The sequence below is a fragment of the Lactuca virosa genome, chromosome 7, assembly GCF_052849685.1.
Source record: "Lactuca virosa cultivar CGN04683 chromosome 7, Lactuca_virosa_CGN04683_v6, whole genome shotgun sequence".
NCBI classification, from domain to species: Eukaryota; Viridiplantae; Streptophyta; class Magnoliopsida; order Asterales; family Asteraceae; genus Lactuca; species Lactuca virosa.
Window position 1 is genome coordinate 79961319 of NC_136432.1, and position 19237 is coordinate 79980555.

The following is a 19237-nucleotide window of genomic DNA, read 5'->3' on the forward strand; positions in this document are numbered from 1 at the left end:
GACACAAAATAGTCTACCAAATGGCCGCAATGAATAGCTCACGTCTAAAGGAAACTAATCATCACTGATAAAACTATCTTCCGAAAGAAACTCTTTGACGCCCGGCGCTTAGCGCGGGTAAACGGCTAGTATATATATATATATATATATATATATATATATATATATATATATATATATATATATATATATATATATATATATATATATATATATATATATATATATCACTTTAATTTTACAATTAGCTTATTTACTAACATTTACGAAATGTTAATTTTATCGCCCAACAACTAATTAACTAGTTTCGATCTAGTAATCAAATATAACTTCAACAACATAAACTCATTTTAACGGTCACACAGCCATCATTTTCACCATGAAAGAAGACAAATAGGAGAAACAATAATCAAAGAATAGAAAACCAATTAAAAAAGATAAAGTAAGATAGAAAAGGTGCATGGGCAAAAACCAATTATCTCTTTCATGCTTACGATTCGACAGTCAAGAAATATACTCCGTATTCTTTTATTTTCAGTTCTTTACACACCTTTCCACATATATACCACCCACAATAGCTCTCTATTACTCTATATATACAGATATATATCATCTCCAATTATTTAAACTAAACCATCCCCCACTTCCACTTGCTCCAAGAAACTCACCGGAAAGATGAGTTCTCCGACCAAGTCGCCGGAGAAATCAATGGAGGAGAACATGAAGAAGAAAAAGAAAAAGTCCATAACTATAATTTTCCGGTATGCCGATTGGTATGACAAATTGTTGATAGTTTTGGGCACACTTGGAGCAATTGGAGATGGGATGTCTACAAATGTTTTATTGGTTTTTGTTAGTCGTCTTTTTAATAGTTTGGGTTATGGCAAAGGTGTTCAACGAAACCCAGAAAACTTTATGCACGAAATTGAAAAGGTTAGCATGCATTTTCTGTAATCTTTTGGATTCTGTTTTCATTTTTCTTTTGTTGTTACAAAAATTTGCAGAAATAGAGAATAGTAATGTCACAAAACTATTTTAATACCCACTCGATTGTCTCATTTGGTTTTGTTTGTGTTTTCTACCAGTGTAGTTTGGCTTTCGTGTACATCGGTTTAGGGGTGATGGTAATGGCGTTTATGGGTAAGCTTCTATGTTTTTGTTTCGGTTTTTTACTGTGTAAATGCTAATCTACGGTTAAATACACGAAATCAATACATAATTTCTTTGATTTGTTTATTATAACGATATACTTGCACTTGTTCATGTTATAGCATTTTTTTACTACTACTATAATTAGGTATATTTTTATAGGTATAATGTCCTAATAAGGAAATAACACAAAGGTACACCATTATAATTAGACATATTTGATGTAATACACATATAAACAAAAATAATTGTTATTTCTTTCATTTAACTCATCAATCAATTGTCTGCAGAAGGATATTGTTGGAGTAAAATAAGCGAACGTCAAGTCCTAAAAATTCGTTACAAATATTTGGAGGCTATTTTACGACAAGAAGTTGGTTTTTTTGATTCACAAGAAGCAACAACTTCAGAAATCATCAATAGCATTTCAAAAGACACCTCCCTCCTCCAAGAAGTCCTTAGTGAAAAGGTAACCACGCCCCTATCGCGACACCCGCAAACAAACCGTCACTAATTCATTTTAACTTTTTTGTAGGTACCAAAATTCTTGATGTACACGTCGATGTTCTTATCGGGACTAGCATTTTGCACATACTTCTCATGGAGGATGGCTTTAGTAGCTTTTCCAACGACGGTTTTCTTGATTATTCCAGGTCTTATCTATGGAAAATATCTGTTGTTTTTGTCAAAAAAGTCGTTCCTAGAATACACTAAGGCGAATAGTATTGTGGAACAAGCTCTTGCTTCCATAAAAACTGTTTACTCGTTTACTGCTGAGAAAATGATTGTCAAAAAATACTCGGTGATTTTAGACCGGACAACTGAAATGGGTTTGAAACAAGGAATCGCGAAAGGTCTTGCTGTTGGGAGCACTGGGCTTTCTTTTGCTATTTGGGCATTGATCGCGTGGTATGGAAGTCGTTTGGTTATGTATAAAGGAGAAAGTGGAGGGCGGGTGTACACCTCCGGTCTTGCATTCGTGTTAGGTGGATTGTAAGTAATTTTTTTTTTGCTTATTTGGTTAATTATATTTTTGGTTCGCCTGATTTTGTTGATTTTTACAAATGTGTGGTCTAATAATTTGATTAAAAATTAGTTGTCATGTTTTTAGTGTCTAAATCATTTAAGTTAAGAGCTCAACTATTGATTTATAATAATGACCATTTTACCCATATCTTTATATTTGTCATTATCGTTAAGGTTATGTTTGAAAAATAAATAAAAATCTAGTATAAGATATGGATTCTTTTTTTTTTTTCACAATTTAAACCAAACGCAAATCATGTTTTTCGTGTTTGCTTTGTTACCCGATGTATTTTAAAGAAAAAATGATTGAAATGTAATATGTTTTATGCAAATAATATCTTTTGCTTGCATAAAAGGCACAACATTTTGAAAACATTTTTCAGAAAATACATAATAGTTTTTTTTGCCGGATGAAAATCTTTAAACCAGATAAAATTAGTATAAAAATAAAATAAAATAAACTTATCCAAAATATATGTCAAAATGTTAGGGATCAAAATGTAATGAAACAGAATTTTAGGGACCAAAATGGTCATATCCGGAAATATGATTCTGAATGCTGGTTTTGTTTTTGAAGAGCTCTTGGGATGGCATTACCGGAACTGAATCACTTCACAGAAGCATCAATAGCAGCGTCAAGAATCTTCCATAGAATCGATCGAGTCCCAGAAATCGATGGTGAAGACATCAAAGGACTTATACCTGATGAAATCCACGGACAGATTGAATTCGAAAATGTCGAATTCACATATCCTTCAAGACCTAACTCCATTATTCTCAAAGATTTCAACCTCAAAATCGAAGCAGGAAGCACTGTCGCTCTAGTGGGAGCAAGTGGTAGTGGTAAATCCACCGCCATTGCTTTGGTTCAGAGATTTTATAACGCAGATCGAGGAATTATTCGTGTTGATGGAATCGATATCAAAAAACTACAGTTGAAATGGTTGCGAGCACAAATGGGACTCGTAAGTCAAGAACACGCACTATTTGGAACTTCGATTCGAGAAAACATTATGTTTGGGAAGATCGATGCAACAATGGAGGAAGTAATCGCTGCTGCAACGGCGGCCAATGCTCATAATTTCATCCGGCAGCTTCCAGAAGGATATGAAACGAAGGTCGGTGAAAGAGGGGCGTTGTTATCGGGGGGACAGAAGCAGAGGATAGCGATTGCTCGAGCGATTATTAAAAACCCTGTGATTCTTCTTCTCGATGAAGCTACAAGCGCACTTGATTCAGAATCGGAGAAACTTGTTCAAACTGCTCTTGATCAAGCTTCCATGGGAAGAACAACAATGGTGGTTGCTCACAAGCTTGCAACGATACGAAACGCAGATGTGATTGCAGTCATGAGTGAAGGTAGGGTTATCGAACAAGGCCCACACACCGAATTAATCAACAGTCACACAGGTCAGTACTCCCATTTAGTCAAACTTCAGCGCCAATTCAGCTCGTTTAACGACGAACACCACACTCCGGTGACAAAAAGCAGCGCTTCGAGGTTAAGCACGTCGAAATCGAGCCCAGCAATGTTCGATTCACCGATGCCTTTCAACGATCCACAATCGCTATCATCATCAAATCACCCATCGCCTTCGTTCTCCCGACTCCTTGCTCTAAACTCGCCGGAATGGAAACAAGCGGTGATTGGGAGCTTAGCAGCGGCGACGTTTGGAGCTGTGCAACCGGTGTACGCGTTAACAGTAGGAGGAATGATTTCAGCTTTTTTTGTACTAAATCACGAAGAGATGAATTCCCGAATAAGAACTTACTCCATAATCTTCTGTTCACTTTCTATCATCTCTATCCTCGTTAACCTCTTACAGCATTACAACTTCGCATACATGGGTGAACAGTTAACCAAAAGAATCAGACTGAAAATGCTTGAAAAGATCTTGACCTTCGAAACAGCCTGGTTTGACGATGAAGAAAACGCAAGCGGTGCGTTGTGCTCGAGGTTAAGCAACGAAGCTTCAATGGTGAAATCTCTTGTAGCTGACAGAATGTCGTTACTAATCCAAACAGGGTCAGGGGTGTTGATCGCCATGATTATGGGTTTAATCGTGGCTTGGAAGCTTGCACTTGTGATGATCGCAGTTCAACCTCTAACGATTCTCTGTTTCTACGCAAGAAAAGTGTTACTTTCAACAATGTCTGCAAACTTCATAAAGTATCAGAATCAAAGCACTCAGATTGCTGTTGAGGCTGTTTACAATCATCGGATTGTGACTTCGTTTCAAAGTTTAGGGATTGTTCTTCAGCTTTTTGACAAAGCTCAAGATGGGCCGAGAAGGGAAGCGAGGAAGAAGGCGTGGTTAGCCGGAATCGGAATCGGGTCAGCTCAAGGGTTGACTTTTATATGTTGGGCTTTGGATTTTTGGTATGGTGGGAAGCTGGTCAACGCCGGAGAGATATCGGCCGGTGACGTTTTCAAGACTTTCTTTATTCTGATCAGCACCGGAAAAGTAATAGCTGATGCCGGAAGTATGACTTCCGACATAGCTAAAGGCTCCAAAGCTGTTGCTTCGGTTTTCTCCATTCTTGATCGCCAATCACTAATCTCCACCAATGTTCATGTAAGTAGCCAATCACCAAATCTCAGTTTTTATATTTATGTATTTTGTTTTTAGGGTTAATATAAAAAAAACTTATATATTTGTTTTTTTTTTGTTTAAATCTTAATTTTATTTTATTTTTTATCAAAAAAATCTTGTATTTTTCATTTTCCTAAAAAAAACCCTCAATATTTTTTCTGAAAAAAACCACAACCTTTTAATATTTTTCCAAAAAATCCCTTAGCTCTTTATTTCTTGTCCAAAAAAACAATCACAATTGGCAAGTTTTTTAGAAAAAAAATGCTAAAATGGCCAAATAAAAAAAAACGAGAATATATATATATATATATATATATATATATATATATATATATAATTAAGGTTTACTCTTGGAAAAACATAATATATAAAATATTTTTCGATATTAGCCTTTGTTTTAGCTTTGAAAAGTACTAAAATTTTAAATAACTTTAAAAGGCAAAAAAGTAAACTTAATATATATCAAATATCCATTTATTTTATAATACAAAATGTCACAAATGCAAAAAAAAATAATAAATAAATAAATAAAATCTTCACAAAACACCAAGTTCTAAAGTATTATCCAAAATTATTCATCTAGAATATTTTATGTTCAGAAAATACCATTATTTGAATTGTTTTGTAAATGGAATTTAAAGAAAAAAACAAATAGTTCGTTACCCATTTATGGTACTGATTCATATGTTTCATATAAGAACTAGCTAATGCTCGTATGGAAAAACAGGAAGGAGATGGAAGTAGTGGAGTAAAATTGGAAAAACTAAGTGGCGGAATAGAAATAAGAAAAGTCGATTTTGCATATCCGTGTAGACCTGAGACATTAATCTTAAGAGAATTTTGTTTAGAAGTAAAACCCGGAACAAGCATAGGATTAGTTGGAAAAAGTGGTTCTGGAAAGTCAACAGTTATTGCATTGGTCCAAAGATTCTATGATACAGACAGAGGTACGGTGAAAGTAGACCGAGTAGACATAAGGATGTTCAACATTGAATGGTATAGAAAACATATGGCACTCGTGAGCCAAGAGCCCGTTTTATATTCAGGCACAATTCGTGACAATATTATTTTCGGAAAAGTTGATGCTTCTGAAAACGAATTGGTTGATGCTGCTAAAGCTGCAAATGCTCATACTTTCATCTCGTAAGTACATTTTACGCAAATAAATATATATTTATCCTACGTTAATATATTCGTATATTTTTAATTATTTTTCAAATGTTAATATATTCCTAAATTTCAGAAAATTTCAAACTTTTTTTTAATTAGTTATAAAATTAAAATATAGTATCATTTATAAGTTTTAAAAATTTATATATCTATTTTACATTATATTGAACATAAAAAACAATTTTTATTTATAATAAATAAAATAAAAGGATAAAAGATAAGAGTTAAAACTATGAAAAAGTTAATTTTGCAAAACTTGTTAGTTTTTACTACACAAGCAAATAAAAAAAATAAAAGATAAAAAAAATAATAAATAAATAAAAAGAAGAAGAAGGCTTTTTAATTGAAAAAACTCCACAATATTATATTTGATTTTCCCCAACTTATTTGACATAATAAACTTTTATTTGCATTGAATTATTTTTTAATTTAATTTGTACATAATGATTTAATGAGTTAAGCCAAAAAAAAAATATAGCTTCACGTATTAAGACACCAACCATTTCACCTTATCTAACTCCTCCCATGTTAAAATCAAAGACTTTTATGAAACTTGTTTTTTATAATGTAAAGATAAAATGATCATTTAGTCACAATCTAGAAACAACACTTTATCCAGATATACGTAATTACTCATTCATTAATTCAAGAAACAACTCAATAGCAAAACAAACAAGAAACAAACCCTTATTTTTTTATATATATAATCTATCCAGGGCACTAAAAGACGGGTATAAAACCGAATGTGGTGAAAGAGGATTACAATTATCAGGTGGACAAAAACAACGAATTGCAATTGCTAGAGCAATTATTCGCAACCCAACAATCTTACTACTAGACGAGGCTACAAGTGCCCTTGATGTCCAATCAGAACAAGTTGTTCAAGAAGCATTGGATCGAATTATGGTTGGAAGGACTACAGTTGTAGTGACACATCGACTTAATACAATAAGACACCTTGACTCAATTGCTTTTGTATCTGAAGGGAAAGTTTTGGAACAAGGAACTTATAATCAACTCAAGAATAAGAAAGGGGCGTTCTTTGAACTAGCTAATCTTCAGAAAACATAAGGTTTTCTTTTAATGGTATTTTTATGTATATAGTAATGAGGGCTGTGAGAGTACCCGATGAAATGTGCTTGTAATTGAGCGATTGTTGGGTAACATGACTAAAATCGGATTATTGTTGGGATGATTGATGTGTAACCTTGATGAAATGTTTATATCTTTAATTGGGCATTTGATCTAACAAGTGGTGTGCAACTATTATGATCACGTGTGAATGAAGTTAAATAGAGTATTAACTATTAACAAAAATCATACAACAAAAAATGAATAATAAAGAAAAATCATACAACAAAAAATGAATAATAAAGAAAGATGATCCCATAATGCAATATGGTTAAATTTTGTGTGGTTCTTGTTTTGGATAAAAATATTTAGTATATTTCGGTTTTCTTTATTTGCAAGTCATAGTACAATTATTTTTATTTTGTTCTAAAATTCTTGTTTGAATAAAATATAAATAGTTTAGGTATAAAGAAATAAGCAACAATCCTTCTAATTTTATTAATAATAATCCTTTATATCTCAAATTTTCCTTATCAAAATCATATCATAATCAGTGATATCTTTTACATCAACATTCTCATGAAATATTTTGGAATTGCAACTTTAAAGAACAGTTTGTAAGAATTACTTTATTTCGGAAGTTATATAAGAATGTTCTTTTATATTTAATCAATAGCTTCAAAATTACTACTAAAAGTAAGACGTTTATTCACAGTTAGTTCAGAACAATCAATCTCTTCTTCTATTTTACTTACTGTATCACTAACATCATTTAAATCAACAAACTTGTCATCCATATTGATTTATCATTTGAGGAAGAATTTTTACAAATTTTTACTTGTTTTGAAACATTCAAAATCTTCAAAAGATCATTAGTGTCAAGAAATTTCTCAAGAGCAACCATACCATGGTTATAATTCATATTCAGAATTAAGTAAGAGGAAATAATATTTTCATATGCATAAGTCAAATTATCAACTACTCCATGCTTAAATTTGGATAAATTGAAGCAATTCTTTATGTTGATCTTTTGACACATCATTGTTGTAATAAATTCATGTAATTTGTTGATATAACTAATATATATATATATATATATATATATATATATATATATATATATATATATATATATATATATATATATATAACAATGGGTTATGAAAAAACATTCTCATAAAAAAATTAAAATTTTCCTTTACATTTGCCAACCTATCTATTCATCTCTCTAATTTCTCAATAAGTCATTTCACATACCTTTATATAAGGTAGGTTATAAACTATTTTAGGTGTCTTACCAAACACAACATTGAATAATTTAAATTATATACGCCAAACACATCCTAAGTTCCTAAGTGTTGTTAGTTGATAGAAAATATTTGAACATGTCGATTGAATTGCCTTTTAACTACTTGTTTTATTATTTATGTTTTGGTACATAAAATTATACTCACTAATCTGTAAGATGATTTTATATCCCTTTTAAAAGTAAACATAATTCGAGGTAGAGATACACATTGGTGATCCTGGACCAGTCTTTTTTCAGACGGTCTAGGTATGTTTTTTTCGGACCGGTCTTTTTTGATCTGGTCTTTTTCGGAGTGATCTCGCGGTCTTTGCCAGCACCTTTTTGAGTTTGGTTTCAGACTTTTTCCGTTCGACTTCAGTATTTTTCTCTTTTTTTTTGTTTTGATTTTGAGTTTTGTTGTTAACAAATGTGTGATTAACGCTGAAATGGTACATTAAAAATTACTCAAATGATACATTAAAATTTAATAAAAGAAAGAAGTTGGGTAATTATGATTAAAATGTGTAATTAAAACAAAATTTATATGTATATAAACTTTCCCTTCTGACCGGTTTCAAGTCGGTCTTGGACCCGTCTTATGTCAATCTCGGAACGGTCCGGTCTTTTTGGGACCGATCACAAAACGGTCTGTTTTTGTTTTTTCAAAACGGTCACGAGCCAGTCCAGTCTCATTTTAGATTGGTCCAGTTTCGGTTTTTTTTTTTTCAATACTGGTCTTTTTGTTCATATCTAACCCCAAGTAGTAACAAAAAAAAAAATCCAAAACTGGGTTTTTTTTTCAATATTGGTCTTTTAATCTTTTTGTTCATATCTAACCCCAAGTAGTCGGGCCATATCCTTCGGCACGGACCGGACTTGAATACCATTAGACTTCATTTGGACTTCACTTGGACCGGATCAGACCAAATTGGACATTTTAACTGGATCTGTTTTTATATTAATATTATTATTTATTTTGTTACATCTTTTAGAAACTTTATATTAAATACAAATAGTTACGTTTTGAAAACATATTGTAATATTATCCGCCAAATTATTTTGAGGAATCCTTTTGTTATTGGTACTAGAGACTTTGATCGAGACAATACAACCAAGATTATAAAAATCTTAATTTTTTTTTTTTCACAATCAATTTTTAAGATTTCTGAAACAACTTAGGTTACCCTAAACATAAACACCTACAATGCTCAATAATCAAAATATATTTCGGTTGTAATGCAATACACCAACATCAAATATCATTTGACGATCGGTCAAATAAGAACATTAATCATGTGACGTTGATAAACTTCGATAAATTACATAACAAAATAAATTAATAATAACCTTGTTGATCAAAACCAATGAGCACAAATAATCACATACTAAATAACACAGTTAAATGCTCGTGTTTTCACCAAGAACAACATCATCATCATCATGACTCATCACAGTTTCTTATACTCAACATTTGTCTGAATAGATAATGGATCAAAACCAAGTAAAAGTTAGGTATTATGATCTTGTTAACCAACTCGGAAACCAGTCAGCTTTATACAAGCTCTTAATCTGTTCAGATCGTTTAACATGTTCTTTTTGTTCATGCATTATGATGATGATGATATATGATGATGCTTTCTCTTTGATTTAAAATCAACAACAATTACCGATATGTTATCTGAACTATTTCTTCCCACAGCTATCTCAATCAGACTGTCAGCCAGGATTTGCGCCGCCGGTACTTCGCTGGCGGCAGACCGCCGCCGCCGCAAAATCCGGCGAGCCACCTCACCTACCTCAGTGTTTGACATCACATCCCAAAGTCCATCACTTGCTATTATTAAGCACTCGTCTTCATCGGTTCTTGTTGTGAATGTTATTTCAGGTACTGGAATTATCCATGGTCTTAAGTATCGGTCACCTAGATATATTATACTGATAGTTACTGTTACTGGTATTGATACTGATAAAATAAAGTTGAGTAAAATGTGGGATTACCAATCGCTCGTGACATGGCAAGGACTCCAAATACTCTTGCTCCATTCCAATTTATGACTTTTCCGTCCTGTTCTTCGATTCTCAAGAGCTCGTCTTCTCTATCGGGCTGTAGAAGAAATGGACTATAAGATATCATTTAATTTCGATTAAGAAAATAAATAATCATGTTGAGATTTGCCTAATATATAAAAGTTATTATGTGATATTAATGGAAAAAGAAAAGGTGAATCGGGTTTTATACTTTTAAAAAAGAAGTCCAATGCTTTAGTTTCAAAGCGCCCCAAATTTGAGATCAAAATACACTTCAAGTAATTGATTTTTTTTCTTTTTTCAAAAGCGTAGAAAAGTATAAGTTAAATAATTTTGAAAGTGTAGGCAATTCCAATATCCTTGGGAAATTAGTCTATATGATTGTAAAATTTGTCATGTAGTGATTTTTTCTCTAATGATGTCCATGGTTTTTCTCCGGTTTTTGAGATCATTTTCTTATATATTCTTGTGTTGAATTTTATCTACGATTTTTTATTGGTCGGGTTGTTGGCAATCTGTAAGACCTTCTGATCAACTGTTAAAGGGATGGATTCTGTGCCACGGAAAAGTACTGCTCGGGAATCACCACAGTTGGATACGATGATTTGGCAACCAGATAACACCACTGCAACTGCGGTGGATCCAACGATTTCAGGTGCTGCAGCTTCTGATAAGACTTCATTGTCGGCCCTTTTAAAGCTACTGGACATCACTGACTCCCATCTTTGTTTCCATTTATAGCCATTATCTGCTTCTTGATCCCACTCTTCTGCTATCACTTCATGCATTCGCTCCGCACAAAATTTCGCCACCTGTAACAGAAAAATAAAATAATTATTTTACTCTATTATTTATTGTACTATTTTGCTCCATTTTCACTCTATTTTTTGCACTAAAATAATGTGAAGTAATAGTATAACTCTAAATTAGGTTTATATGTTTTTGTCCTTTAATTTGAGTTTATACAATCCTAGTCAATTGCATACGTAAATAATAATATTGGTTATTTAATAAAATGTTTGTTTAATAATATAAATATATAATAATAACTAACTTGGAAATATTTATATACAAAAAATTAATATGGTTAATAATTGTTTAATGTTATATTATTATTTATTAAGTTGCCCTAATAAATATTAAGACAAATTTGTTAAAAGCTATTAATATTCTACTACTTTTGAAAATCTATAATATAAGTTAAAAGACGGAAAATAGGTGGAATATTTTTAGGTGGAAAATATGTTGTAAAAGTGGTCGAAGAATTAGATATTAATCACTATCTAAACCAAATCTACTCCATTTTAATACAAAAAATAATGTTATGTGTCAGATAGAAACTATAGGTTTAAAAGTCAAATGAGTGTTTATGAATTATTTGACTCCATCAAGCCAAATCTTCTCAAGATTTTTCTAAGGCAGATACGTTAGGATTTCTTTATTGTTCTTTCCGATTAAAATAACTTTTAATCTGAAATATATTAATATGAGTTATTTTTGTATGATTATCAGCTTGTTTTTTCTCATACTTTCATAACAAAAATAATAAAAACATTCGTTTCTTTTAAATATGACAAGATGCAAAAAGTATTATTATTTTTTGTTCAAACCTTATAACCCAAAAATAGATCGCTAGAAATTAATAACATGGTAATTTTGAGTTTTTAGTAAAAGAAAAAAATCAAAATTTTGAAATAATAAGAAGAAAAAGAAACTAATTATTGTGTGAAAGTTACAAAAAGAATTTATTTTAGACTGTTAAAAAACAAAACTCTTATTTTCAATTTAATTTAAAAGTTTATTATGTTACTTAATCAAAATTAATTTAAAATAGTAAAACGGTGAATTAGAAAGTCGTGTTCTTTTTCAATTTATTAAATATTCTAAAGTATTTTGAAATTTTAATGATTAAAGTCTCTTGGAAGGGAAACACCAAACACGTGTGCTAAAGACAAAAAGAAAATGATAAATGCAATTCACAATAACCACTCCCGACACGCTACGTGTCATGCAAGTCAGAATCAACTTTTTTTTTTTTAACCGGCAATAGAAATATTATAATCTATTCCTAAATTAACACCTAATTCCACTTATGTCCACCATGGGACTTGAACCCTCAACCTCAAAAAAGAGGACACCAGATACCGCTGAGCTAGATTTGATAGTAAGAATCAACTATATTGTATTTACATTCATAAAAGCTGGCATAATTTATTAGTTACTTTTCCTTTTCATTTTACTTTTCTGATTACGTGTTTATGTTAAAAATAGCCATAAATAAATATAATACTAATTTTTTTTACATTAACTAAAATATTCCTAGATCATAAGGAATTATTGGTTAGATTTTGATTTCTGTCAAATAAATGTAATATGTTAATAACTAAAAGTTTATATTACATAAAAGTTTATGTTTTATAAAGTTTGATTGTTGTATTCGAATCATCTTTCTTTCTATTACATGTGTTCTCAATAAAAAAGAAAGGGACTCGTAAACAACAAAAATAATTTATGTTTTATAAAAGTTTTAGAAAATTGTTGAAATTGATAAGAGACTATGGATAGTGAGTTAATGCTCATGAAATATTGCAAGAGTTTATGGTCAACGATATTAAATTTTGGAATTTTCGTTATCTTCAAATTTTAATATGCAGTGATTCACACAGGAGATCGAGATCAATTCCATTGTGCGATTATGATTGAAAATGAAACGAACATAATGAAATGATTCACACAGGACTTATAATCCAATGAATAACAAACTCGGTTTGATTTTTGACCAAATGTGTATGAATTTTTGGTAAAATTTGAATCTGAAACTGAAAATTTGCGACAGGATTTAAGAAGCTAGCTTACTTGTGATCCACCATGGCCATCGTAAACGCCGAAGAAATGAATCGGAGAGATCTCGACGGAGGTTCCAGAACCAGGATTCGTACATCCTCCGACGCGATCGCACGTATACGACATGAATCCCGGCACCACCGCAACCGCATCTTCCATCTCCTTCCGCCGTCCGATTACCGACCTAAACCCCCACGCGACTCCCTTATTCCTCCCAACGCACTTCTTCAACTTCCTAGCTACTCGTCCTTCCTCACCTTCCTGTTCGACCGTCAACGTAAGCGGCACCACCGCCGCAGCTAAAATCTCGCCGGAGGAGCTGCTGGTTATGGAGAGATTGCTGGAAACGTCGACGTCGCTGCTGCTAAATATCGATGAAACCGTTGAACTCGCTGACGATATCTCACACGAGTCAACGTGGTTAGCATCTCCGTCTTCGGAATCCATGAGCATTGTTGAAAACACACACAGTAGTAATGTGGGAATGTGTGTTTATGTGTGTGTTAATGGAGAATGATGATTGTGTGAAATAAAATGAAGGAGAAAGGGGAACTGAGATGATGACACGTATGAGGGGGACATGAGGCGACGCTACACGCAATCGTCACCCATACACAAGTAAACACATATGGACTGGTCCTATTTTTAACCTTAATTATGATTAATTACATAAACTACCCCCCGATATTTCCCCACATCATTAAATACAATAACACGTGTAATTGTTTCAATGATTTAGGTTAAATTACATCATTCGTCCTTGTGCATATGCCAAAACGTACGTTTAATCTCTATTTTCAAAAATTAACTCGGATCGTCCCTGGGTTTGTTTTTCCTTTCACACTTAGTCCCCGGACATAAAAAGACTATTTTGCCCCTAACAATTTATTTTTTAATTTTCTTTTATTTATTTATTATTTTTAGATTAAAAACAAAAGAAAAAAATATATCTTCACCCTCCCCCTTTTCTTTCCCCTGTCTCCTTTTATCTCCCTTCTCCGATAAGATCAAGAAACCACGTTTTTCCGACGAGACTAAGAAATCACGTTTTTCCGCGCGAGAACAAGAAATCACGTTTTTTCGGAGAGAGGGTTGCAAGCTACAAAAATCATCGCTATTCTTTGCTTCTTGTTCTTAAACCAACATCGACGGTGACAACATCGCATCCCTTACCCCATACTTCAAAGATCGCCACCAATTCCTTGAAATGTTGCAACCAATCGCCACCAATCAACATCGATTTAAGGAAAAAAGAAAAGAACACACCTGCAACACCAAATCTTGAAAGGCGAGATGATGAAATCGATTTGAAGAAATTAACAGATGGAGTGTGGATTGTACACCGATGGAAAAACGATCCACTACCCTATCTTCGAAAAAACCAGAGGCGGTTAGGGTTTGGTGTAGCGACGGACCAGTCTAATTTTTCGGCACACCTGTAACACCAACCAAGACGAATTTCATGTCCTCTTTCTCAGGTGGCTTTGGTGACGGATATGCACTTCGAAAACCACCCAAAACCCTAGCTGTCGTATGCATTCCTCTCCACTTTCTCACCAGCGCTCCTCCTCATTCTTTTTTTTCTCTTCCGATCATTGTTAACCCACTGTTGATCTACACTCTGACAACCACCTAAAACCATCGACGAGTTATAGGTCTCCTATTTCCCTCTCATCGATTTTGTGTGTTTGTATGTTTTTTGTTTTTGATTTTCTCGATCAGTAACGTAGTGAAAGGGTGGGGAAGGTTCGTTGGAGGTGGCTGGTGACTGTATATGTGTGTGTGTGTGTTTGTATATTTTTCTCCGATCGGTAACAGTGAAAGGTGGATGGGTTGGGGAAAGTGAAGGGAATGAGGGCATTTATTATTATTTTTTAATTTAAAATGATAATATAGATAATAAATTAATTATAAAATAAAAACACAAGGGTATAATGGTCATTTAAAGTTTGGCAAGGACTAAGTTCGAAACAAAGTTGTCTTTCAGGGATGAAACGTGCAATGTTAAATCAAACCAGGGACGGTCCGAGTTAAATTTTGAAAATAGGGACTAAACACGCTTTCTGGTATATGCACGAGGGATGATTGGTGTAATTTACCCAATGATTTATTTGTTAAAAAAAATGGAGTAGGTTTCAGAATGAAAGAAAAATAAATAGAAATGGAAATAAATCTGTAAGAGGTTAGGATTTAATCTTATGATTTACTATTAATAATCATATAATAGTTGGTTTTTGGTTTTATTTTCAAAAGAGTCGATATAGAGAGTAACTTCACCAAATATAGACATTTATAGGATCGTATGGCATCAATATGAGATACACTAGCATTTGTTAGCATTTGTCATCAAAGATGAAGGCTTGATAATGATATACAATGTATATGTTAAGTCATTCGGGTGTAGACAACAGGTCCGATGTTATGTAAGATATATGTGGAATCTATGAATTACTTTAAAAATGAGTTATTATAAAGAGATGAAAGACTCATATATATATATATATATATATATATATATATATATATATATATATATATATATATATATATATATATATATATATATATCCCAGAGAATATGGGTGGACTAGACTAGCTTTTTAGAATTAATAATACAACAAAGACTTGGATGAATGATACTATCTAAAACCAAAATGTATTCCATGATCCAGAAGCTCTAATCTACCCCTACCACAACAAATCAAATGATATCATCTAAAACCAAAATGAATATGAAATGAATATCCAAAAATCGAAGCCAAAACCTAGCTTAGTGCAAAAACTTAGATCATAAAAGGAAACGTAACACCAAATTTTAAGCTACGCACCAAAAAATACCCAGATGCAAAATAACGAAGAACATGGTGGTGGTAACCCCGTCAGATTCGCACACACAACGTCGATCTCACACGCGAACGACAAGAAAATGCTTGAAAGAGAAAAGGATGAGAGAGTCAAAGTATTCTTTTATAGTCGTCGGGGGGAGTATTAGACATATGAGGAAATGGGTGTCGGAGATTCGACTACCCAACAGTCGTGATGATGGAGGGTCATTCTTCCCTCTTCTCAATTCGATCGAAAAACCACAAGGTCCATAACCATCTAAATCAAAGCTTCTTTCCTTTTTTTTCTTTCCTTAATTGAGCAATCACCCAGGTATCTTGTTCTCAATTGAACACACCCTCACCTTCTTGCCTTCTGATTTGTTGCAAATCGAGAACAGGGAAACACTGATGGTGGCGGAGCGACGGTGATGAACACGTGGTTTCATGGGGTGGGTAATCTATAGAGAAGATGGTCGCTTTGGTTGAATATTGTTTCAAGTTTGAAGGCTTCGAAATGATATTGATGATGGGGCGCCGGTGACAGGAGTGGGTAAGAAAGAGGGGACGAAGGTGTAAGTTGGGGAAATGGAAGGGGCTATTTATTTAATTTTTTTAATCTAAAAAGGATAAAAGAATTAAATGAAAATGAAAAAAGAAATTAATAAGGGTAGAATATTCATTTTATGTTAATAGATATGAAACATGCAAGTTTAAAACAAAGGAGGGACGATCCGAGTTAATTTTTAAAAAAGAAGGACTAAACGTGTCTTTTGGCACATACCTAATGGACAATTCGTGTAATATACCCTTTTTTATATTTGATTTAATTTATTTTATAAACTTCAATTTTTAACCAAGCATTTTGGTGTAACACTCGAGAACTTAGCCCCTAAATGCAAAATACATCTCATTTTAGTCCCTAGCTAGTACGTGGAGCGTACCCTGAGTACGCTTAGTGTACTAGCTATTTTCTGGACGCGAGATTCACCCACGTATGTGGGGCGTACGTGGAGTACGTATGGCGTACGTAGTGCAGGGGTAAACCCTAATTTTTAGGGTTCGCACCCTATTTAAACAACTTATACCACCTTTGGACATTCTATTGATCAACCTCCATCACCCTATGCCCTAATATCGAAGCCCTAATTGTCTTTGGTGAGATTTGAGCTTGAAAGTGTGTTTGTTGGTGTTTTGTGGTGAAGAAGAAATAGATGAACACTTGGAGGTTGTGTGGGAGTAGCTTATGCTTGTAGATCCAGAGTTATCTTCACCTTAGCAAGCCATTTGAGGTAATTGATGATTCTATGTGCTAGATCCAACTTAGGGTGTTATTTATGCATTTTTGGGTTTTTTGAGCTAAAGTTGAGTTTATGATATACTCCAGAAGCCATGGATGCTAGATCTTAGCCTCATTGAGGTCCTTTGTCCATAAAATGTAATCTTTATGAGAGATATGGGTCCGTGCAAGTGTTAATATTCTTATTAAACTTCTTTTTAAGTTTTGGGCCTTAGTAAGTCATGCATGGGTGTAAAGTTGCCAACTTTAAGTGTTAAGTCACTTTCTAGAATCAGATCTGAGAATATGGCATGTTGGCTTAACCGAATAAGTGCTTAATGAGTTGAGTTGGTTTTTTGCCGAGTACGCGGGGCGTACTCAACTCGTATGCTGAGCGTACTGGCCCCGGATGAAGTACGCCAAGCGTAAGTCTGAGTACGCCTAGCGCACTCAGTTGTTTAACTTTTGGGTTGACTTTCTCGGATTTGGGCTATATTTTAGGCTTTTAGGGTTTAGGCCTTGTTGGGCCATTGGACTTCTGACTTTGGGTCATGGATAGACTATGGGCTTTCTTGGTATTAGGTACATGATGATTTTGGGCCCATTTTGGAAGTTGGGCCTTATTGGGCCTTAGGATGCCAATTAGGAATTGGGGCCTTTTGAGCAATGAGTTGGACCTTGGTTTGGGCCAAGTAAGAAAAAGTGTAAAAATGGTATTTTACCCTGGATATTGGACAAGTAACTTAGATTCTTGATTATGGGTCGAGATCCAATTATTAATTGGTTATTTATTTGATGATGTTAGCGCAAGGATTTTCCGGACCAGCAGACTGAGATTTTATCTGAGCAATTCTGCAGCTTGAGGTGAGTTTCCTTACTGTGTTTAGCGGGTTGAAGGCACCAATGCCGGCCCATGTATTATTATGTTTAGGATTCTAGTTGTCTACATGACTCTTTCATATTTTATGTGTTTATATGTATACCGGGCAGGGCCCGATGCTAGGTAGGGCCTGATGACTTACAGATCTGTTCCGAGCGGGGCTTGAAGCAGGGCGGGGTGGGGCCCGATGACGGGAGGGGCCCATTATATGTTTGATATGTATGGTATATGGTATTTTGGAGAACTCACCAAGCTTTGTGCTTACGGTTCTCAGTTTATGTTTTAGGTACTTCTGGTTAGAAGGGGAAGAACCCATGATGATTGCGGGGCATACACCATATCGTTCCACATTTATATATTACTCTGATGTACTTGGATGTTATTGATACACTTTGATTCACTATGGTTTCTATGATGATGTTTTGGATAATGATTTTATTAATTTAAAAATCGAAATTTTTAGTTTTAATTTTTGAGACGTTGCATTTGCTCCCAAAACATTGGAATTATTGAGTATTCATTTTGGTCGGTATATAATAAATAAACCAAAAATGAATATTTAAATATGAGAGTTGATTCGTACACAACAATTATTTTTCTTACACAACAATTTATGCTTTAAAATATTGTATTGTACAATTCTATAAAGCATAAATTGTTGTGTATGGAGAAAAACTATTATGTACATAAGTATCTTGATCAGTCATTAATATATATAAATTGAATAAACAAATATTATAACACCTCATTTCGAAGACAAACCCTAAAATCCGAGAATGTATTTCAAGTATTATTTTATTCCGATATATAAGATTTAAATAAAAAAGTTTTAGTGAAAAAGTGTGTAATTGGCATTATAATTTGTTTTGGAGGTCTAAAGAGTGCTTTCGGGGTTTGTGGTGTAAATAATAATTGAGCATGTGGCTAAAGAATAATCAATTGGGCTTGTTTTGTGGCTTTTGGGCTTAAATTGAAAAGATTTTGGAAGCTGGGGGGCTGAATGGTAATATATGGACTTATGTTGAAAAAGGTTTTATGGGGAGGGACCGAACTTGGAAAAAAGGATCATAAGTTTGGATGAAGGCA

General features: G+C 33.4%; 2 protein-coding genes across 2 annotated transcripts; one reads left to right on the forward strand and one right to left on the reverse strand.

Annotated features, from left to right (window-relative positions):
• The first annotated feature begins 593 nt into the window (after nt 1-593).
• LOC145125660 (putative ABC transporter B family member 8) lies at nt 594-7191 on the forward strand. The gene is made up of 7 exons (XM_079061085.1): nt 594-933; nt 1086-1140; nt 1440-1618; nt 1685-2142; nt 2753-4751; nt 5497-5912; nt 6656-7191. Exons 1-7 carry the CDS (start codon nt 676-678, stop codon nt 7008-7010), a joined length of 3720 nt encoding a protein of 1239 aa, XP_078917211.1. The 5' UTR covers nt 594-675; the 3' UTR covers nt 7011-7191.
• Nucleotides 7192-9630: 2439 nt separating this feature from the next.
• On the reverse strand, nt 9631-13751 carry LOC145126265 (putative protein phosphatase 2C 6). The gene is made up of 4 exons (XM_079061668.1): nt 13183-13751; nt 10851-11138; nt 10297-10402; nt 9631-10219 (listed from the first exon to the last, which is right to left on the reverse strand). The coding sequence occupies exons 1-4, from the start codon at nt 13621-13623 to the stop codon at nt 9906-9908; spliced, it is 1149 nt and encodes a 382-aa protein (XP_078917794.1). The 5' UTR covers nt 13624-13751; the 3' UTR covers nt 9631-9905.
• Nucleotides 13752-19237: the final 5486 nt, after the last annotated feature.